Source organism: Aethina tumida, chromosome 1 (assembly GCF_024364675.1).
Source record: "Aethina tumida isolate Nest 87 chromosome 1, icAetTumi1.1, whole genome shotgun sequence".
Lineage (NCBI taxonomy): Eukaryota > Metazoa > Arthropoda > Insecta > Coleoptera > Nitidulidae > Aethina > Aethina tumida.
Window position 1 is genome coordinate 65,928,426 of NC_065435.1, and position 22,674 is coordinate 65,951,099.

At 31.2% G+C, this 22,674-nt stretch overlaps 3 protein-coding genes across 4 annotated transcripts; 1 reads left to right on the forward strand and 2 right to left on the reverse strand.

The window, feature by feature from the left end:
• Positions 1-260: 260 nt before the first annotated feature.
• Positions 261-13,782, forward strand: LOC109608435 (protein transport protein Sec31A). 2 transcript variants are annotated; one of them, XM_049962184.1, is made up of 14 exons: positions 261-509; positions 582-1,294; positions 2,104-2,421; positions 2,482-2,642; positions 2,709-3,104; positions 3,557-3,641; positions 3,698-3,808; positions 3,866-4,060; positions 9,244-9,563; positions 9,887-10,247; positions 10,659-11,038; positions 12,658-13,050; positions 13,130-13,201; positions 13,328-13,782. In XM_049962184.1, the coding sequence occupies exons 2-14, from the start codon at positions 622-624 to the stop codon at positions 13,514-13,516; spliced, it is 3,654 nt and encodes a 1,217-aa protein (XP_049818141.1). In that variant the 5' UTR covers positions 261-509; positions 582-621; the 3' UTR covers positions 13,517-13,782. The 2 variants fall into 2 exon arrangements, with proteins under 2 accessions (XP_049818141.1, XP_049818152.1); XM_049962195.1 differs by having other exon boundaries at positions 596-1,294.
• Positions 4,435-8,739, reverse strand: LOC126264394 (isoleucine--tRNA ligase, cytoplasmic-like). The gene is made up of 7 exons (XM_049962203.1): positions 8,541-8,739; positions 8,154-8,461; positions 7,345-8,093; positions 6,831-7,147; positions 6,570-6,773; positions 6,099-6,425; positions 4,435-6,046 (listed from the first exon to the last, which is right to left on the reverse strand). Exons 1-7 carry the CDS (start codon positions 8,672-8,674, stop codon positions 4,453-4,455), a joined length of 3,633 nt encoding a protein of 1,210 aa, XP_049818160.1. The 5' UTR covers positions 8,675-8,739; the 3' UTR covers positions 4,435-4,452.
• Positions 13,783-14,019: 237 nt separating the features above from the next.
• LOC109608422 (protein aveugle) lies at positions 14,020-14,884 on the reverse strand. Its single transcript, XM_020024848.2, has 2 exons — positions 14,705-14,884; positions 14,020-14,651 (listed from the first exon to the last, which is right to left on the reverse strand). Exons 1-2 carry the CDS (start codon positions 14,741-14,743, stop codon positions 14,340-14,342), a joined length of 351 nt encoding a protein of 116 aa, XP_019880407.1. The 5' UTR covers positions 14,744-14,884; the 3' UTR covers positions 14,020-14,339.
• Positions 14,885-22,674: the final 7,790 nt, after the last annotated feature.

A 22,674-nucleotide genomic window follows, 5' to 3' on the forward strand; every position in this document is an offset into this window, starting at 1 on the left:
AGACTAAAAAATACTTTCAAATCTTATGATGGCTAAGGCAACTGTCGACATCTGATATATTTTCATTAATCAGATTTTCTCTAATAAAATAAAATTAATATTGTATTACAAATATCAGGAAAATTATATAAATTATATAAATATATTACAAAATCTCAAGTTTAAATATTTTTAAAATAAACATTGAACATATGATTATTTGACGTTTAAACAGGAAACTGTAATGTTTTATTTATTTATTGTCAGATGATTGTCTAATATTGCTAAAACACTGATTTTTATCGGTATTTTCATTTCATATTTGGTGTGGTACATTATAGTTACATTAAATTTTCAATTGCAGTAAAATTTGTTTAGATATTTACGTTATTTTACACTATTTTATTAAAATTGTTGACGTGTATACATATCTGTCAAATTTAATATTCTTGTATAAGCCACGTTGGAAGCGGATGCGGCTCTTAATTCTGCCAGTTTTCTTAAATAAATGAATAAAACTTGCTAAAAAGGTAAGGATAACAAATTTTATTAAACTTATTCTATTACTTAGTTGTATATTATTTATATAATTTTTTTTATAGGATACTTATTGCAGGCTTTAGTGACTAGTTAAAGCCCACAATGAAGGTGAAAGATTTAGAACGAACTGCTAATGTAGCATGGTCTCCAAAGAGTCAATACCCAATTTACTTGGCAGCTGGTACAGCTGCCCAACAACTGGATGCCAGTTTTAACACAACTGCTGCCCTAGAAATATATTCTTTGAACTTAAATGAACCTGGACCTGATCTACAACTGGTTTCGTCTGCGACAAGTGAACATAGGTTCCATAAAATAATATGGAGTGAACAAAATAATGGGACTATAATTGGAGGCTGTGACAGTGGTTTAATACAAATTTACAGTGCTTCTAAACTGCTGAAAAATGAAGAAGCACTTATCGGAAAAACAGAGAAGCACACAGGTCCTGTACATGCATTAGATATCAATCCTTTCCAAGCCAATTTGTTGGCAACAGGAGCTGGAGAATCTGAAATTTTCATATGGGATCTAAACAACACGACCACCCCAATGTCACCTGGTGCCAAATCACAACCACTTGAAGATGTTCTATCGGTGTCTTGGAACAGACAGGTTCAACACATATTAGCTTCCACTTTTGCTTCAAAATGTGTTATTTGGGATCTAAGAAAAAATGAACCAATTATTAAGCTTACTGATACAGTATCAAGGATTAGATGGAAAGTTGTGGCATGGCATCCAGAAGTTGCTACTCAGTTGTGTCTTGCTTCAGGTTAGTTTATTTATCAGTTTTTTCTTTAAATGCCTTGTAGTTATAATAAACATTAATTCCAGTTTGAATTGATTCTGGTTATTCCAATCAGACTGTCTTGCTATACTGGTGATATGTGTACCTGTGTATATTGAAATGTTAAAAGTCATTCATTCATATTACATAAAAAATGGCATAATGGCAACAATTTCAGTAATACTAAATAATAAATAATAATAATTTTTTTCAGACTTATTGAAATATTTTAAACTTAGTTTAATATTTCTTGTATAGTGTATATTTTATCTTCAGTTCACTATTAAGGTTATCAGTTGTTTTTGATTAAAATAGCTATAACATATAGTATTTTGTAATAGTCATATAATAGGTACTAATGTATATGTAATTTTTTTATAATTAAATTTAAATTTTAAAATATGCTTGCTAAATATAAAATTACAGAAATAAAATATATAAAATTCATCGAATTTATGGAAGAAAGTGGAAATTGGCAAAACAATTTGTTTCAAACAGAAATCATCTAAAAAAATATTTTAACGTACTAATTGTGGATGTAATAATAATTTTCGTAATAAAATTATTTTATGAATTAAAATAAAAAAAATAATTCCTTAATACAAATTATTATTTTATCTTTATATTAAGCATAACATATTTTAATAACCCTTTACATAATTCTATTTATTTGAATTTGTTTAAGGATAATTAATTTATTTAAATATAACTGCGACGTAAAAAATAAAAACTTAAAAATGATTTTTAGCTGTGATAAATCTAAATAATATTTCTAATGATTGTATCCTTTATAGAGGAAGACCATTCCCCCATAATCCAGTTATGGGACTTGAGATTCGCTACGTCGCCCCTGAAAACTCTGGAAAACCATCAGAGAGGAGTCTTATCCGTAGCCTGGTGCAACGACGATCCCGACTTGCTTGTGAGCTGCGGCAAGGACAACAGAATTCTTTGTTGGGATCCGAATTCGAATCGACAGAACGGGGAAGTGCTCGCTGAAATTGCCACCACGAACCAGTGGAGTTTTGATATCGCCTGGTGTCCGAGAAACCCTGCACTTATCGCCTGCCCCAACTTCGACGGGCACGTCTCCATTTATTCTCTCATGGGAGGTATGGTTTTTTGTGCTTATTTACTTTAATTTTGTATAACAAATATTATTGTTCGTGCAGGTAAAACGCAGCAGATTCAAACCACCAATAAAATTGCGGACAGTTTTCCGGGCATGGATGGATACATACAAGCTCCAGTTTCCCAGACAACGGCGGTGGTCAGTTGCGATCTTACCAAACCACCGAAATGGCTCAGAAGGCCGTGTGGTGCTAGTTTTGGCGTAAGTGACTGCCAAATAAAAATTATTAATAATTAATAAATATTATTTCTGATTAAACGGTTTCAGTTTGGAGGAAAGTTGATTACGTTCGAACACGATAAACAGTCGGTAGCCAACGCGCAGCAAAACGCCGCCCCTGGTCAACCGATTCCGAGGGTAAACAGATCCGTTCAAATCAGTCAAGTGATCACTGAAGCAGAATTCGTTAAGAAGTCGATCGAGCTCGAGAAAGCGGTCGAATACGGGAATTTCACCGAATATTGTTTGAACAAGGCCGATGCCACAGACGATCAACACAAAAAATACATCTGGCACTTTTTGAGAGCACAGTTCGAACAAAACTCGAGGGCTGAACTGTTAAACCTTTTGGGCTATAGAATTGAAGACGTCAATGGTAAATTAAATCAGGTTGTTGGCAAATCCCAAAACAACGTCGACCAGCTCACCGATGAATTTTCACGAGTACGTAATTATTACAATTATTATTTTATTTCAAGAGTTTTATGAACAATTATTAGTCAATTCAAAGTTGTCTAATTTTATTAGCAAAAGTTTGTGGAGTTGGAAGGTTAATAGTAAATTTTTTCTGCTCATGCTCTGTATGATACTACTTTTCATCAAAGAATCATTGGATAATCAATATTAAAATATTTTGTTCTAATATGAGAAGAGTTTGTATTACATTGTTTTACAATTATAAATTTATTGAGAATTGTTAATGGATAAATGATATTTTTTCTTCTAATGCTAATAAGAAGTATTTATTCTTTTAGCTTTGAATTTTTTTATGATCTAGTTTTCATATTTGAATGTTAATTTTCATTTTTTTTTTAAATATTATATTGAGATACAATTTAAAAAAATGTGTGCACAAAAAACGATTACTAGAAATTAATTTTAATTTTGGCTTTTAGCTTGACGATTTGAATTCTGATCCGTTTAACTCAATTTCCCAACCAAAAAAGAAGTTGACTTCATATAAAATTAAAACTGGGGATGGTGAGTATATAATTATTGAGTGCAATTTTTATATTAAAATTCGTTTTTATCCTCAGATAATGAAGGATTAATTACCCAAGCCTTATTACTCAATAATGTTGGAGCAGCCGTTGATTTGTGTATAAAAGCCAACAGATTTGCAGATGCCTTAATAATAGCCACCACAGGTTTGTTAAGTTCAATTAATTTTATAATGTTTTCTAACACAAAACAACATTTCTCAGGTGGACCCGAATTGTTGGCCAAAACACAGCATCGGTACCTTGAACAGAGTGAGGGTTACATATCAGAATTGATAACTTCCATGATTTCCGAAGACTGGGCATCCATTATTAATAACTGTGATATTAGTAGTTGGAAGGAGGCCTTAGCAGCTGCCTTAACACATTCTACAGACGAGGATCTTGTAGTTTTATGTGGTAAGTAAGCATTTTAAGTCTCATTACTGTATTCTACACAAAGAATAAGCGGATACATATTTTTTCTATCACTTCTTGAAACAGATATCAAATTTATTGTGATAAAATGGCTGGAAACGTTCACAGTGGACTAAATTAAAACTAATTGGGCAAAGGACGCACGACATAAATCAAGGTTGACACCAAATTTAACATTCGTTTTTATAGAATATTGATTGTACTGAAATTTATTAACAGAATATTGCAGTTGCATTTAAATATCATCATAATTTTTAATACTACCCAATGATAAATAAAATTAGGTCGCATACACAATGAATTATTCTTAATTGCATATTTTACTCTTATAATTGTTTTTAATTAATAACATGCTGTTGTAAATAGTAATTTATTCATTCAATATTGTTGACAAGCTGTATGTGTTGTTCAATTAACAGAACAATTTCGTGTTCTGACAATATTGGACTCCCTTGTGGATTCTCAATTATAACTGTACCTGCTACTGAATTCTTTTCAAAGTTAATAACCTTGCAGTATGGTTGTTTGGTAGGCATAGGTAAATTGCACCTTACATTTATAGGTGTAATGAAAATTGTGTCGCCGTTAATTTCCATAAGATCGTAATCACACTCCAGTTTTCTATTTTCGGTCCACAAGTCGAATTCCTGTATTCCAAAAAGTGTGAATATTAATTCTCTTATATGCTCCAGACCAATCGGAACGCCGCCAACTTCCATCAGAATTAATCCCTTATTCGATCCATCAAAATGAATTGATTCAATATTTACCAGTTCTAGATTGGCCCATCTGACCACGGGTATTACAATATTCGCATATTTCGTCACAATTATAGATAATTTATTGCCGTGCACTTGAACATCTTCGTTTATAATGATTGTATCAGTGGGTCCCATTAAGGTGATATCCCTGAATGAAGCTCTTATCGATTTTTCTATATACTTTTCATACTCCTTGCAGACTCTTTCCAAATCTCCGCTTGTTTTGTAAAACACACTGATCACATCTGTGGGATTTAATTGAGCTTTCTTACGCATCTTTTGTATTCTGTTCACGATTTCCCTGGAGGTGCCTTCATCTTGAAGTTCTTGATTATGGGACAAGTCAATTAGCACCAACACATTATTATCCGTATTTCCAACGTACCGATCGCTGTTGTATCTAAAATTAACATCTAAATGAATGTCCGTTTTCTTAATTATATGTCCACCAATTTCAATTTCCCCACGTAACGTAAGTTCATTGATTTTTTCTACAGTCAGGTTTGTTATTTGATCACCCACCATTTGCATATCGTTTTTCAGTCTGCTACCTAATGAAATATACGACGGTCTTGCCTTTATTGTTGCTCCGTATTTCAATGTGTCTCTACTCATGGTTATCTTTTTGACGTTGATTTCGGATAAAATGTACGTTTGCAAAATACTAATATCCTTTAAAAAAGCGGAACTTTCGTGTACCACGATGATTTCTTGCAGGGGATGTTTCACCTGAATTTGATTCTTCTCACGAATTGTCCTGCCCAATTCGATAACACTTTGCATGTGAACCACGGCCTTTTCAATTGATTTGTCTATCAACTGTTTATTAACTAATGGCGTGGATATGTGATGGACACTTTCACACGTATTGTAAGTTAACTTCTTCAGAACTTGGAACATGTACTCTGATAAAAATGGCGTAAACGGGGCCATTAATATTACGAAATTGTAAATAACACCGAAAAGTGTACGCAAGGCTTGTTTCGTTTGTCCTACGTTGGTTTCACCTTTAAGTCGAGGCCTGTTCATGCGAATATACCAATTTGTTAAATTGTGCATGAATTTTATCATCTTGGGTACGACGGTGCAAATGTGATATGTACCCATTTCTTCTCTAAAGGACTTAATTAACGAGTTAGTGCACGACAGAATCCATTGGTCCATTATATTGGAGGAATTAAGATCTTTTTCTTGGTAATAGAATTCTCTAAAAATTACAGTCGTTTTAGTTTATTCTTAAGCGTTTAGGTTTTTTGTACCTTTCGTTGGTTTTCACATAATTGTCGATGTTCTGCATCAAAAACCTGAATGCGTTGTACCAAGGCAGCATGAAATCCTTGATGACATCTCTCACCTCTTCCTCTTTGAATTTCAAATTTTCACCTCGAAGTGCTGGTGAGTTGACTAAATACAGTCTTAGGGAGTCGGCTCCGTACTTTGCGATGATGTTCATCGGATCCGGATAATTTTTCTTGCGCTTTGACATTTTCTGACCATCTCGGGCCAACATTAACCCGTGAGTAATAACGTTTCTAAATGGTGCACAGCTCATTAAAGCTGTAGATACTACCAGAAGTGTGTAGAACCTGCAGAAACATGATTGTGGATTCATTAATAATTGTAGTACTACTAAATTTAGTCTAAATGACAAATGACTTCATGTACTAATTAGAACAGTTGACTATTGGTGGAAACTGATCTTATGAACTTTTGTAATTTAATGTACTTACCATCCTCTAGTTTGATCAATTCCCTCTGCTATAAAGTCTGCGGGGAACTGTTGTGGAAATTTATTCTCTTCGGCAAATGGATAATGATCTTGTGCGTAGGGCATGCAGCCAGATTCGAACCAACAGTCAAAAACTTCAGGAATACGTTTCAAAGGAGGATTACCAGGAGTCTTACTTGGTATTTCCAATTGATCGATGTATTCTCTAAAAAACAAGTTCTTTAAATTGTATTATTATTATTAAACGGAACAGTGGTCGTACCTATGTATATCCTTTATTTTAACACCTGTCATTTTCTCGAGATCGGCGATGCTGCCGACGCACAAGATTTCGTTTTCGTTTCGCCAGATCGGTATGGGTGTGCCCCAATATCTGTTCCTACTGATCGCCCAGTCTCGAGCTTCGCGCAACCAATTTTTAAATCGCTTTTCTTTCACTACTCCCGGCACCCAGTGAGTTTTGGCAACCGTTTTCAATAAATCATCACGCATGTTTCCAACTCGAACGTACCATGAAGGCACAGCCCGAAATATTAAGCGGGTATCCGATCGCCAACAAAACGGATAACTGTGCATGATCTGGAAAGTTTAAGAAGAAACTGAAATATATAGTAAATGTGGACGTGACCAAACAAATGTTAATGTTGAAAAGAACTATTTCTTCTAACTTGTGCTTTGTGTTATGCCTTGAAAGATGTCTTTTTAGTTTATGATGAATTTCAATAATAGGATCAAATTACAATTCTTTCCACTTATTTCTACTGTCCACTACTTACTGTTGTGTGTTTTAAAAGTCTCTTTTTTGAATGAATTTTGTCAATTATCTTTCTATTGGCATCCATAATGTATAGTCCTTCAAAATCGCTGATCGGTTTAATAAAGTGGCCACTTGCGTCTAGTGGAGCGACTGGAGCCTGTTCCCTCGTTATTATATCAGCGTCCAAACAAATTCTGTAATCTTCCTCTCCGAAATACGGTGCCAGATGCACGACTCCTGTTCCGAAGTTTTCAGCTACGTACTCATCAGTGACTACTCGAAAAGCACCTTTTGTTTGTAAGTGCTTGTAATAGTCAAAGATTGGGCAGTATAAGACATTTTTTAAGTATTCCCCCGGAAACTCCGCCAGATGTTCTACTTCGCTTTCTTTGAAACAAAACGTCACGCGCTTTTGCATTATAATATAAACTTTCCTGGTTTTTTTTACACGGATTTTCGCGTACATCAAACTAGGATTCACGCAAAGAGCTAGATTCGAAATCAAAGTCCATGGTGCCGTGGTCCATATTAGAAGTCCCCCTTGATCTGGATCGCCGATAATCGGCATTGAAACCACAATAGACGGATCGGACACATCTTTGTAGTTTTGTGTCGCCTCGAAATTCGACAACGGAGTGTGACAGGCGTTTGAATACGGCATCACTTTGAAGCCTTCGTATATCATACCGTTTTGGAATAATTGGCTGAACACCCACCAAATAGATTCCATATACCACGTGTACATGGTTTTGTAATCATTCTCAAAATCTACAAGCAAATGTTATGCAGGTGTTTTTATAGTTTTTTTTTTTTTGTTATTATTCTTACCTATCCATCTACCGAGTCGTACACTCAAATTTTCCCATTCGTCTGCGTATCGTCCGACCAATTTCCTGCACTCTTTATTGTATTTGCTGATGCCCATTGCCTTAACATCTTCCGGACCCTTGATTCCTAACAAATTGTCCACTTCAATTTCAACAGGCAATCCGTGACAATCCCAACCGAAACGTCGTTCCACGTGATAGCCAAGCATAGAGAAATATCTAGTGACGACATCTTTGACTGTGCCGGCGAGCAGGTGACCGTAATGTGGTTCTCCAACAGCGAATGGAGGACCATCGTAAAAAGAAAACCTAAAATATATATTTTATCCAAGAATTTTAATAAATTTAATTAATTTAGTTTTGTAATTTTTCTCGGAAACAGCTCTACCTGGGTTTTTCCGGTGTTCGGATGGCTATAGACTTTTTGAACGCCTCGATTTCACGCCAATACTCCAATATTTTCTCTTCTTCCCTAGGGAAGTCGATAATCTCGGGAACGTTTGGTACAACTTGTGAATTCATGATGATAAACGAATAACTGAATTTATGCACGAAAACATAAAAAAAAATATTCGCATAATTATTTGATGTCGATTTGAAGTTTCTGTGCGAAAAAACTTGACATTTTGGCGACACGGTTTACAAGATGTTAACAGTTTTAGCCAGTGTCGACTCGTCGACTAAAAATTTACAAGTATATTTCACATGTCATTTCTTATAAAAATAATAATCCATTTAGGTATATTATTTATTTTATTATATAAGTACAAAAGATAAGCAATAAAAAATAACTCATTGAATTTCGACTCTTGCAACAAATGTGTGTGTAACAAATTTCACAAAAAATATTGAATGTTAATAATTAATTGGTAACAATAAAAATACTACTACTAATATTTTCTAAAGATTTTATTCATTATGATCTACTAATCTATCACAAACTCATTATATACAATATTTTTTATAAAGTTTGGTATGAACCCATTTTAAATAGACAACTTTTTTTATAAAACATTTTTAAAAATATATTTATTACCACTAAATAAGTGGTTTTTGTGTTTCCAATAATAATTACAAATAAATCTTTTCAGAACAAATGGGTAACAGGCTGGAACAGGAAAGCAAGATAAACCCAAAACTTGCCCAGGATGCGCAACTTTGTTACATATGTGCGGGCAGCTTCGATAGATTGGTACAATCCTGGAGCGGCAACGCCACCAAATCCACCGAAACATTGCAGGAATTGGTCGAACTCGTCACGTTCCTTCAGAGAGCTGTCGAGAGACAAGGAAGACAGGTTCAGGTTTCGGGTGCTCTAGCTGAACTTTTGTCCAGATATGCTTCATTATTGGCAGCACAGGGTGAACTGTCTACTGCTGTGGCATATTTAGGAAATTCGGCCGACGAAAAGGTTTGTGTTAATTAATTCTACTATATTAGTGGTTTACTCAGAAAATATAGAAAGTTTCTCTTACATTTTGTTAAAACAATTGTAGTGTGTCCTTTCGGCCACAACATATATTTATATATAAAATATATTAGTCCATGATTTAAATTTAAGTACATAATTATTACAAATATAATAAGATATTGGAATTATTTTGTGTTGGAAAAATACTCGAATGACGAAAATTACCCAAAAATTGTAAGACAAAATTTTCTATATTTCTGTACTTGAATAATTATTATTAGTTTTATTTACAATAATAAAATTTTCACATTAATTTTATTCAGATTGCCTCGTTGAGAGACCGCCTTTACGTAAGCTTGGGCCAGAAACCGGCTCTGGCTCATGATGTCCGTCAACAGGTGCGTCGTGGAAGCGCACGCACGTCCGTGTCCTCCACCGGGGGCGCGTACGGTCTCCCGCCTTTGCCTTCCCAATACAGTGGTGTACAGCCTCCTGCACCTGTGCCGGCGCCTCAACCATCCTACGGTAACTTCAACACCGGTCTGCCTAACGCTACTGCGGCGACACAACCTTGGCAACCGCAACCGCAACCACCGATCGCCAGTTTCCCGCAACCGCCAACGAGGCCGTTCTCGCCTGCGCCTCAGGCTCCCCCCAGACCGAACAGCGTCGGATCGAATCAAGGTAAATTTGTTAAAAGTGTATTAATATTGACTATTCATTAATTAGGAAACACAAAAGAAATAGATAAAATGTTTAGCTTCAAACACTTTTTGAATCGATGTTCTGTGATACCCTGTTTATTGAACTCTTCATAATAGTCTTCTAACTAAATTTTCGAAAGAGTAGACTCTCCCAGAGTCGAAGTATTGCATCACATAACGGGACAAAGTCTGCAGAATTGATCGAGAAGTTCACTATTAATGGCTGTCAAAATAATTATTGTAACGTCTTGAAACTTGAACTTAACTTTTGTAAGATAGATAGTCTCCACCAAAGTATTTCTTTCACGTATACGTAAGGTTTGGAACTGCCTTCGTATAGATACATAAGTCGTTTAAAAAATAACTAATTTTGATTGTTAAACTATCTAAGGTTCATCAGGATTGCCATCCAGGAAATACGTGCTTGATCCATCCGTCTCTGCCAACCAGTACGGCCTGCCACCCACCAGGAACCAATACGCACCGCTACCCTCGCAGCCGGTTCCATCCTTCCAGAACAATTACAATTCGAACGCACCGTACACGCCACCTGCCCTAAATCCAACACCGCTCGTTCCCAATCCGTCACTCAATCCTGTTCCACTTGTTCCAACCTTAAATCCCGTGAGCCAGGGATATAACAGCATGGCTCCGCCTCCGATGAGTGGTCAGCCGCCTGTCGAAGCGGGACAACCCGCTACTTCATTTACTGCCAACGCACCTCCCGGCTGGAACGATCCTCCGGTTATTAGCAAACCATTGAAGGCACAAGTATGAGTTTTTTTTATTTTACTAATATTATACACAAAATTCAAATTTATATTAAGACTGCAAGAACTATAGTTACTGTAATTTAAAAAGTACAAAAATTTATTTCCTCGTAGTTATGTATTGAAAATTTTAATAACTTTTTTCTTGCTCAGTATGACGCATATGGTGGTAACATCATAATGTCTGCCCATCATGCTGGCACGAAACTTTTAAGAAAGGTATTCATAACGTGTGTTACTAATGCGTTAATAACGGTGTTTCAAGAAAGCCATACACAAATGGTTGGTTGATTTCAGGGATGTTGAACAGAAGATAAATTTTTCCGATAAACGAATCGACCGAATGACTTAAATGGAATTATATTAAATATCATAATCTACTATCATACTAATTGTGTTTTATCCATCGACTACATTAAATTTTAATTCATTTTAATCTTATGTTTATTTTTTACATTTATGATGATGATTATATCGTTAAGCTAATTAATTTATTATTTGTTAATGTTAGAAATACAAATGTAATTTTGATTTCCTTCCACTATTTGATTGATAGTAGCATTTTTAGATTTTGAGTTTCATGTTTATAATTTTTTAACATATAATTTAAAACATTATTATTAATAAATAATAATAATAAATATGGTTTTCTGTAATGGGCTTATTATTACTGAAGAAAGCAAATAGCCTAAAGATAACTTAAAATTTTAAATATGAGCAAACAAAATTTCTAATTGATTCAACATCCCTGATTGATTTTAAACAAATCTAAAAAGTGAGCAAAATATTGGAAAATGAGCCAAGTTGGACAGTTGGGAACATTTATTTTGATTTTTTTAATAAAAATGATAAACCGTTAAAAATTTGCACTGCTTTTAGTTTTTAAAGCTTAAATTCTGAATTTGAAAAGAAATTTTGGTAAATATGGACAAAGGGCAGCCCAATAATAATATTTGAAATAAGTTTGGTATAAACTTCGATAACTGGAACCATGACTTGTCAGGAAAAAAGTATGACTGGTGGTCCTGAGAAAAACAGACTAGGGGGCCTAATATCGACTCTTTTGACAATTTTTCTCTCTAATTTACCAATGAAAAGTTTATTTAATAATTTATTTATGAACATTTATTCTATCTTTTATTATAATTTTGATAAAATAAAATTCCATAACTTTAATTTACATGAACAGAAATCGGTGCAAACTTGTATAAAAAAAACGTTTTCTTCTTTCTTATTATATTTTATATAATTGTTACTGAGACAGAGATATGATCACTCTATAAATTAGATAAAATTTGATTTTAATTTTTTTCAAGATATTTAATGAATATAAACTGTTCTATATTATCATTTAGATGCAGTGCCTGAACATGGGTTGTTCTTAAAATCCTTTGATCAATGTTAGGGGTTTCTACCAAAATTCCAACTTATTCCAATAATTGGAATTTATAAGTGTAAATAAAATTTGTACCAATAATCAAGACATTCGAGTTATCGAAGTTCAAATTATGAAGTAAAAATCACTCTGTGCGCTACTGCCACCAATTTGATTCGAGTTACCGAAGTTTGAAGATATTTCTTTTTTACAAAATTACTTATCATTTGTTAAACATTTTGTAGCCTAAAGCTGAAGCTCCGCCTTCCGACCCAATAACTCACCCCATTTTCGGTAACGCGCCGGCGCAACCACTGCCGACAAACGGGTACGGTGACATGGTCGCACCGCCCCTTCAGCCTTACAACCCAAACCAATACCCTGGACAGGGTGGTGACCCCAACGCCATGTATCAACCGCAACAGGCGTTCGCGCCTCCATCTACCTTCAATCCCGGACAGTTCAATCAGAATGTGGTGATGAATGCGGCCACGGCGAATCTGTCTCAACCAGCCGCCGTCGCGACGCCCGAACCACCGGCACCGATACAAAAGCCGCCCATTCCCGAGGAACACATCCACATGCAGACTGTGTTCGATGAGTTGAGAACCAGGTGCAGCTGTGCTTCTAACAATGCTGTAAGTATAAAAATATTCACTTAAATTTTCGATATATTCTTGCCAATTATATAATATTTATATATAATTTATTTTTCAGCAAACTAAAAGAAAACTTGAAGACGTTGGTAGAAAACTAGAAACGCTCTATGATTTACTACGAGAACACAAGGTAATGTATAATAGATTTCAAGGATTTCAACAATTTATATTTATTTTTTATGTGAATCCACATACATTGGTTAACAATTTTCAAGTTATTACTTAATCATTTTATAATTTTTATTAATATTTTTAGCTTTCCCCGACAACTCTAGCATCTCTTCATCAAATGATTCAATTAATTCAGGATGGAAATTACACAGGAGGCTTGCATTTACACACCCAACTTGTATCCGGACCAGAATTTGCGAAAATAGCTTCGTTTATGCCCGGCTTGAAAGTTTTGTTGCAATGCGCCATGTCGTTACAAGTCTACTTAAGATAAATGTAACTCATCTTTAGATGACAAACTTGCATTTTGCTCCATTAATCCGTTTCTACCGGCAATATAAAATTGAGTCATAACTGATGATTATTAGATACATTTATTTTTTTAATAAGTCTGTATTATACAAATATGTATTTACTAATATTGTATAATTGTTTTGTTAAGATATTTTACATATGTTTATTGTAAGTGAAAATATATATTAATGATCATTGAATTTAGTTGTATGAAGAGGTGCTTTTCATATAAATTTATTAATAAGACGTTTTGGTGTTTTATTTGAGGTCTTATGTATTATCTTTAAAATCATCCTTTACACATTGTACCCATCATTCAAGTAAAATTAAAAATAATTTACTTTTTACTGTAATAATTAATTTACAAAAAATAAACATAATTGGAATTTTTAATGTTGATTGTAATAGAACTAAAATTTTTGTATATAAATCAATAATATATATAATGGTACATTTATATAAAGTCAATAAAAACGCATTAAATTACATTCTTAAAAGGTTTATTAAATAGAAAAATATATAAAATCCATATACAAAAATATTACCTCAATAAGACAACGCTCATAAAAAACATAGAACAAATATAACATGCAAAAAGACTACATTTGAATATTTAAAATTAGTCATCTCAGAATTTGTGGCTCACACTTAAATTCACATTGATAATTTGTCAACAATTTTAATATTCACAGTAGACTGAGTACAATTTGTCTTAAGAATTGTATTATACCACTTAACAGGATTTATCTTGATTATAATGTTAATATCATTCTAATATCTAGAAAATAACTAACTAAATAATTTTATGCAATAGTGTAGTCATAAAATAAATTATTGGTGTTATGCTTCTCCAAATCAATAATTTCTAAGATGTCAGTTTTCAAGCGTAATTTCAAAATTTCCCTCCAAATATCATCTCGATGCTTCTTGTCTGTAATTCCAAGTCTTAATAATGAATTATCATTAATTCTGAGTAGTGTTCTTCCTGTAATGTCGTGTTTTAAAAACGTGTCTGAATATAGTGAAAAGTAATCACTGCAGTGTCGTCTGAACCACTTCTGAACATCTGTGACACTCCATGAATATACATATCTAGGTTTGTCTGATGATTTTGTCTAAAAAAACGAATATTAAATAAAAAAATATCAATTTTAACATAAATAATAACCTTTGATTTATTGTTCGTATTTACTGTTTCCTCTACCATTTCCTGCGAATTGGATTACAAACTAATTAAATTTGTATACAACACAGATTGTATTTATTTTATATAATTAATAATACTTAAATATCAGTACAAAATTTATACGTAAATAATTACTAATTGTTTACTCAAGTGTATTTTGATTATAACCTCAACTATTAGTAATTCCCATAGATACAGGACAAAGAAGAGAGAGAAAGTGAACCCATAGAGACAATATCACAACTTGTATAACATCGATTAATTAATGTTTGTAAGAAATTACTAAAGGAAAATAATATATATTACCAATAAATATCAAGAGTAGGATTTGAAAAAAATATATTTTATTAATTTCTATTTTCAGAACACGAAAGAGTTTAAAATTTAAAAAATTTAAATATTTTTACAATTTTCTAGTTTTTGTGAAGTGAATAATCAAAACTAAATATATATTATCGAATTTTAAAAGAAAGAAGCTACAATTGATTACTCTAAAATTTTCTGAGCACATGTGATATATTATTTATGATATAATTTCCGACACTTTAATCATCATGCAGTAACTGTTTTAAATATAAGTTAGGAATGTAAAGAACTCCATATCATAAAATTAATTTAATAGTACCAAATAATCTTTAAAGTAAGTTAGGTGGGGTCAAAGTTTACTTTGAACAGGAGTGAAGATTTTGTAAAAAAATATAATTTACTCCCTTAATACCCTCCCACTTACCTGATATGTTTCAAAAATTAAAGAAATAATACGTAATACTCTCCGTTTTCAGGACATGAAAGACTTGAACTCCATAAAAAAATAATAATAAAATTCCAATGTATTTTACCAGATTTATACTTTTGCTATGTATTTTTATTAATATTCAAGAATATAAAAAAATGTAATCACCACATACAAGCACAAAACTGAATACTATAAAATTTTCTGAAAACGGTGATACTTTTTTGTTTGCATGTATATTGTCTATGATATGATATAATATTCGACGCTTAATTTATCATAATGCAATAAGAGTTTTTAAAAATAAGTTGGGAAAGTAAACATCACAATTGAATTTTCTCTGAATCACATCTATTAATTAATGTTTGTAAGATGACTAAAGAGAATAAATTATAATTTTTGAGCTTCATATACAAGCAGAAAACTCTAAATTATATCGAATTTATAAAAGGAAAATTATATAAAGAAGTTACATCTGCATATTATAAAATTTTCTGAGAATGTGTGATACTTTTATGTTTACATTTATATTATTTATGATATAATTACCGACACTTTATCAAAAGTTGTTACAGTAACAGTTTTAAAATATATATATCAGGAAAGTAACATTGTTTTAATTAAAATTTTATCAAACAAGTTGCTTGTTAATTTAAAAACTACATCATCTAGTTCGTAATTTTTTTTTAAATATGATGATAAAATATGATATAATTTTCAACAATATCAAAATGAAGTAATAGTTTTAAAATACAAATCTGGAAAGTAATCTTGTTTCAAATAAAATGTTGTCAAATAAGTTGCTTGTTAATTTAAGCACTACATCAGCTAGTCCGCCATTTTTTAAAAAAATATGAATTTTTTTATTAAAGTGCAAACCTGACCTGACAACGGTTGTAAGTTCAGTCAATATTTTGCTTTTGGTTTACTTTTAAGATTTCTCTCTACTTTCTGAGATCTGGTGTTTTAACACTAAAGTCTAATTTTATGCTGATTCTCATTACAATTTGTTACGAAAACATACCTATTAGCAAATAATGTAAAAAATGAGTTTATGTAATTGTCGTTTCCAAGTCTAAAATGTATGTACAAGACAGAAGAATCGATTTTATTTACGTAAAAAATGTTGCGTCAATAGAATCTCGCGATTTTAATGTTTAAAGAAATACAAAAATTAATTATTAAAATTGAAAATAAAATATGTATCTATATAAAATTTACTGATTTGATATTATCATATGAGACGTTGAACCTGTCACTCACGTATTAACTGATTTTTAACAAAATAAATTGACCTGATTACATTAAATTAAAAAAAAAGTAATAAATCTAATTTATCTACACTAATTTTGTACTATACCTGATAATGATAATATCAGACTTTTGTATAATTTGAATTTAATAATTTAATAAGTATGACTTAATCGTTTAAATATAATATACCAAATATTCATGATCTGCATTTTGACTAGATATAACTTCGTCCATGATATAAAATACAAATACACAAAATGCTTTAAAAATAAACTGAACTAAATCGATCAAGAAAATTGTTCGTCACAATATAAAAAATATATTATTTCTTTAATATCAATCAAGCATAGTGACTGTAAACAAAAGGTCCCAATTTCAACGTGACTCAGCTTTGCGTCAAGGAAATCGATCGAAACAGTCCCTATTTAGACGCGTCGCGGCGCGTGTTTTAGTTCAGTGTTAAATTGCGATAGTTCTCAGAAGTGAGAATGTACGTTTGCTGTCAGCTGTTCTAATTGTTGTTCAGGTATGGGGAGAACATATCTATGTACAATTCGCCAAAAACTTAAAACCCTTTGTTTGTTGGTATAGGTTAGGAATTCCTACATTATATTGGATTTATATTTATGTATTTTTATTAATACAAGTATTTATTTGTTCTATTTAATAATTTTCAATTATAGAATCAGGTATACATGTTTGTAATAATCATCTTTTATTCCATGAACTATTTGAACAAAGAAGTTCACTGACCCTTGTTTTTGGTTATGTTAAAACTCTTGGACTTTGAATTTTACATTTTGTTTACAAAGATTTCAGTAACATTATTTATAAGATTTACAATAGTTTTTAATTTGAAATATATTATGTTAACACGGTGTAAACATAAAATAAAAATTATTATTTTACAAATGGTTATAAATTTTATAGCATATTCTCATTAATTTTACTGCCTTTATTGATTTTGACGTGCGTCACTTTATATTGATTATTTCTATAAAAACACGCACCATTTATTGATTTCTAATACTGGAAAGTTTTGATAATATCTTGTAAGTGATGAGACTGTAACTATGTAATTAAGAAATTATATCTATTTTCTGTTTCGATAACGACATTCTAAAAAATATTAACTAAAATATTGCATACTTATAAATAATATATTAAATTTGAATATCTAATTATATTATATTTTTCTTACTTGAACAGGGTCAGGGTGTTCCAAATTGATCAACATACAGTGTAAAGTATGTACTTATAGATAAAATATCATGTTTTTTGGGTCAAAACCAGAACTTATAGTATAATTTTTTAAATATGAAAATTGAAGAAATAATAGTAATATAACTTCGTCACTGGAATAAGCGTTTCCTAAAATGAGTATATACCAAAATATGAATTTATGTTTTTCGTCTATGGAATAAACTAATAATAACACAAATTACCTTATTTTTCAACAATATTGAAATATTATACTAATAATATTACAATTATATTAATACTCGCAATATTCATATTTTATTTGCTTGTACCAATCTACCGTTCGTGGTAAGTTTGTGGTTGTTACTTTTTTCACTTGTTCTGGGGTAATTTGCTCAAATGATTCATTAATTTTACCATGAACTTTAGAAAATGATATGATAAGTGCATTAAACTGAACAGTGGATTGGTGAATGCAAATAAAATTTGAATATTACAAGTATTAATAAAATTGTAATGTTATCAGTATAATATTCCAATATCGTTGAAAACTAAGATAATTTTACTCCTACTAGTTTGCTTTATATACCAGTCGACAAAAAAAATCATATGAATATCATTTTTTTACAAAATTTTGGATATACAAAATTTTTTATATAAAAATTGGTATATACCCATTTCAAGGGGGTGCTTAATCCGGTGATGTAGTTAGATTTGCTATAAAAAAATTTTCATATATAAAAAAATACTTAGTAAGTTTTGGTTTTAGTTCAAAGAATCCTTAAAAAACTAAAACATTATGTATAAATTAGCTACACTTATTTAAACGTGAATCGCTTATAGAAGTATAAATATTACAAATTATGGAAATTTACCAAAAATCTTATATATAGGTTCTTTAAAATAAGTTTTATTAAACAAAATAACATAACAGAACATAAACAATGTTCCACATGTCACGAGAAAATAGTTGTCGAAATTGAAGAAGATCCACTTCAGTTTTGCCCTCCTTCACAATTAAATCCCTAATTTAGTAAAAAAATGGATAATGGTAAAAATAAATAATAGTCACTTGGAGAAGTATCTGGCCTATGTGTATGACAGAAACATATAACATCCTTTGAGTCTCTAGTGCGGCATATGGTATTTTATTAGTATAAAAAAAGTTTGACTAAGGTTTTCATGAATTTGGTCAATTCTCAAGTTGACAGACAGTTGCAATGGTCGTTAGACCTTCTGGTAACTTGTCAATATGTTAAATTCCACGCGCAGTAGTTAAAATATTTAATACTTTTTTAAGCACTGTTCCTGTAGGTGCATCTCCTTCAACCCATTGTCCAGACGAGCAAAAATTGTCGTAATCAACTCAATTCGTCGGTATAATACGATCAATAAAAAGCTTATTTGCGTTGCGTGCAAGGACAAAATTGGCAATTGTCAAACACCTAATTTTGTTATCCCCACTTAATTTATATAGAATCCATTTGTCTAACTTTTTCTTGGAATTCATTACACGAAGCCTGTTTCTAATGGGTGATTCATATCAATTTAATGATTGGCCTATTTTCAAACATGTTGCAATCTTTGGTGTAAGTGTATAACTGCATTCGTAGGTACTTATCGATTTAACGTTAATTTAAAGATGCTGACGTCAAACCAATCCGAAAGTGTACATTCTCTCAAACTGTTTGAAATATTTTAACCTACTTTTTATGTAATTTTTGTTTTACTTTGTAAGATTAATTGATATAATCTTAAGTAACACCAAAATCCTTGAACTCTTCACGTATGTTTGTCCATGTGGCCTTGTAGTTTATCAAGTGGACCAACCCCTTAGCCAGAAATGGAACCCCAGACCATTGTCGACTCATCTCCGTGTTTCACAATAGGACGCGTATATTTAGACTTGAGTTCCTCGTTCTTAGGACGTCTCACATCAGTCATACCATCTGTTTTAATTAAATAAAATTTCTCTATATAATTTTTTTCCAGTCGTTGTCTATATGCATATGTTCGCGTGAAATTGAGAAGGGCTTTTGTATTTTTTTTTAGATATTAGAAGTTTTTTGGCTGGTCTTTTCTTATATTAGTTACCTTTTAGTAATCTAGCTCTCCCAATTCTAGGAATTTCAGAATTTGTTTGCCTTGATAGTCAGTGATTTTTTGTGTGTCCACAAATGATATTGTGGAATAACCCATGATACAAATAATTTCTCCAAGTTAAACGATTTTATAATATTAATTTGCCTTTGAGTACTCTTATATAAATTTATAATGCGTTGTTTAATTTCGGCAGAAAAATATTATTAGAATAAGTCTCAAAATACACGTTGTTTTTAAAAAGTTGCTTTACTTTTTTCCACACAAAATATCATTATAATATACAGTGACTACACATTTATATACACTGGGTGTGTACATATACGTGTATATAAATCTCAATTATTATCTAAACCGTATATATTTTGAAAAGTTGCTGATCCAATTTTAGCAGCAGTGTTTATTCTCCAGTATTAACATGTTGAGATGAAAATAAACAAATAAAAATGTAATCAAACAGAGAAAGTTCTTAACCATGTGCATTTTTCTTCTTTAAGGGACCAATATTTACCTAAATTTAACATTTAGTTCATGTTCCATAAAATTACATATTGTTTAAAAATTGTATCACTTCATGCTTGATTTAAAATAATGGCCTTGAACGATTGCGTGATTCATTTGTGACTTGATAACCGGAGGCCGGATTCACCTAAGTGATGACGCAAAACAGGTACAAATTCGCGAGCGCGATGCAGTCCAACACGAAATACACACATTTTTCTAGACTACAAAAAGGGACAGCACTACACCGCGTGATCCTGATTCCAATGCTTTACTTTGTGTCATCTTTGTCATTGAAATCTGATCTTAGAGATGACACAAAGCAAACATGTTTGGCCTCTTTCCAGTTTCAAAGATTTTGGTTAATGATGCGGAGAATGAATCAGGGGTAATTAAATTCTTAAATTTAACACACTAAAAAGGTGTTTACAACATATTCTTAGATTTCTCTACACTATTTTGCTTATTTATTTTTTATTTTGTTATAACTTACAACAAACGAAATTCTGAAAATATCGCAGTATTTTCTTCATAATATTTTCTTTAGAATAGTTTCAACCTTTCTTCTCATCTCAACAGAGATTACATTAATGTGAATAATGCAAGATTATGAAAGATTTATACCTTGTGGGCCCTGGTGAAAACATTTAACGATTTTTATCAATAATTTTTAAAAAATTAATTAAATTGTTTTTATTATTTTTGTACAAAAAATAAATTAATTATACAAATCCAAAATCCTATTTTTTGAAATTTGTATTTTTGAGGCCATTTTTAAACAAATAAACTTAAATTTATTCATTTAATATATCAATCCAAAAGAGGTTAATTGAATCAATCCAAATTGCTCTTTATTATTCTTGGGAAATCTCGAACAATAAGGAAATTGTGATATAATGGAGACATTGGCTAGACTATGTATTCAACATGAATCTAACCGTTCATTTTGCTTCATTTTATATACAAAGAGGCTACTTTTTGTAATACACACATATAAATAAGAAATTTACCAGTTCGACAATTTCTCAATAGACAGTTCTAGTTTCTTAAGGTTGTTTTGTAATAAATAACTTTTACTAAAATAAAACTATACAATTTTTAATTATTATTCCTTTCGTTTTGCAACATTTATTATTTTGATGTGAGATTTAAGATTTTCTTCTATATTTGTTTATTTTACAGTCAAGCTTAGATAATAACTTGCCAGTAGTAAGGTCACTTATTGACCAAGGTCCAGATTTATATGCAATTTCATATATATTTAACGTACCCTCTTTTCAAAACAGATTATTTCAATTTATGACATTTCACGTCCAAATGGAAAGTTTTATTTTGCATATTTTTGATGGAATTACATATATTTGCATATTTGTAAAAAGTGTTATTTGTTAATCTTTATTTTTTTATATTATACTTTGTAATTTGTACGTTTAACTGTTGCGGAATTTATTTTTATTTTAATATATTTGCTTTATGCTTATGTTGTCAGTTAATATCACTTGAAATGCATGTTGAAAGTAAACATTTTTGATAATTTTTTTATAAATTTGTGTAAATCTTAAAAACAAACTGTCTAGTTTCTTTCTTAGTCCAGATATTTCTCTATGTGACTAATATTTATGTATGCCATTTGTCGAATTTGTTTGAAATAAACGGTATAATTCTGAAGAGGAGGCCAAAACCGAGGTTGATCTTTTCATTAGATTCGAGAACAAGAATGTTTTTCTCGTCTTATGATTTTCCTTGTGAAGGGGCACAAAAATTGTTGAATATAATAATTTATTTTTAAAGAAAGTGGAAATATTTTAAAGTTAAAAATTTAAGTTGTTTTTTGCGGTACCTAATGTTTGTTTCATCTTTGTGTTGTCTGTTAATATGTTTTACAATGTAAATAGATTTTTTATAAGTTTGGATAATTTATAATATTTTATTACTTTTATTTTATTTATTGTAATTTACGTTTAAATAGTAGATAAACTAAACTGTGCTTTATTGTTTTAAAAGTTGGCAAGTGGCCTATGAATATGTGGACATATAGGTATGCTAAATTGGTCTGAATTTGTTTAACATAAAAAACAAAAGCCATCAACACAAGTGAAAAAAAATTAATTTACATTTATTTATTGTTTTGACTGAATATATTATGAATTATAATTTTAAACTA

Bases quoted from the DNA above. Each gene is read 5' to 3' on its own strand.
- LOC126264394 (XM_049962203.1), bottom strand. From the start codon at position 8,674: ATGAATTCACAAGTTGTACCAAACGTTCCCGAGATTATCGACTTCCCT. The intron at 7,148-7,344 runs GTAAGTAGTGGA...TAAACTTTCCAG, and splicing joins GACTTTTAAAACACACAACA to ATCATGCACAGTTATCCGTT. The intron at 6,047-6,098 runs GTACAAAAAACC...TGTAATTTTTAG, and splicing joins TATGTGAAAACCAACGAAAG to AGAATTCTATTACCAAGAAA.
- LOC109608422 (XM_020024848.2), bottom strand. From the start codon at position 14,743: ATGGTAGAGGAAACAGTAAATACGAACAATAAATCAAAG. The intron at 14,652-14,704 runs GTTATTATTTAT...TCGTTTTTTTAG, and splicing joins ATACGAACAATAAATCAAAG to ACAAAATCATCAGACAAACC.
- LOC109608435 (XM_049962184.1), top strand. From the start codon at position 622: ATGAAGGTGAAAGATTTAGAACGAACTGCTAATGTAGCATGGTCTCCA. The intron at 2,422-2,481 runs GTATGGTTTTTT...TTGTTCGTGCAG, and splicing joins CATTTATTCTCTCATGGGAG to GTAAAACGCAGCAGATTCAA. The intron at 11,039-12,657 runs GTATGAGTTTTT...AACATTTTGTAG, and splicing joins GCAAACCATTGAAGGCACAA to CCTAAAGCTGAAGCTCCGCC.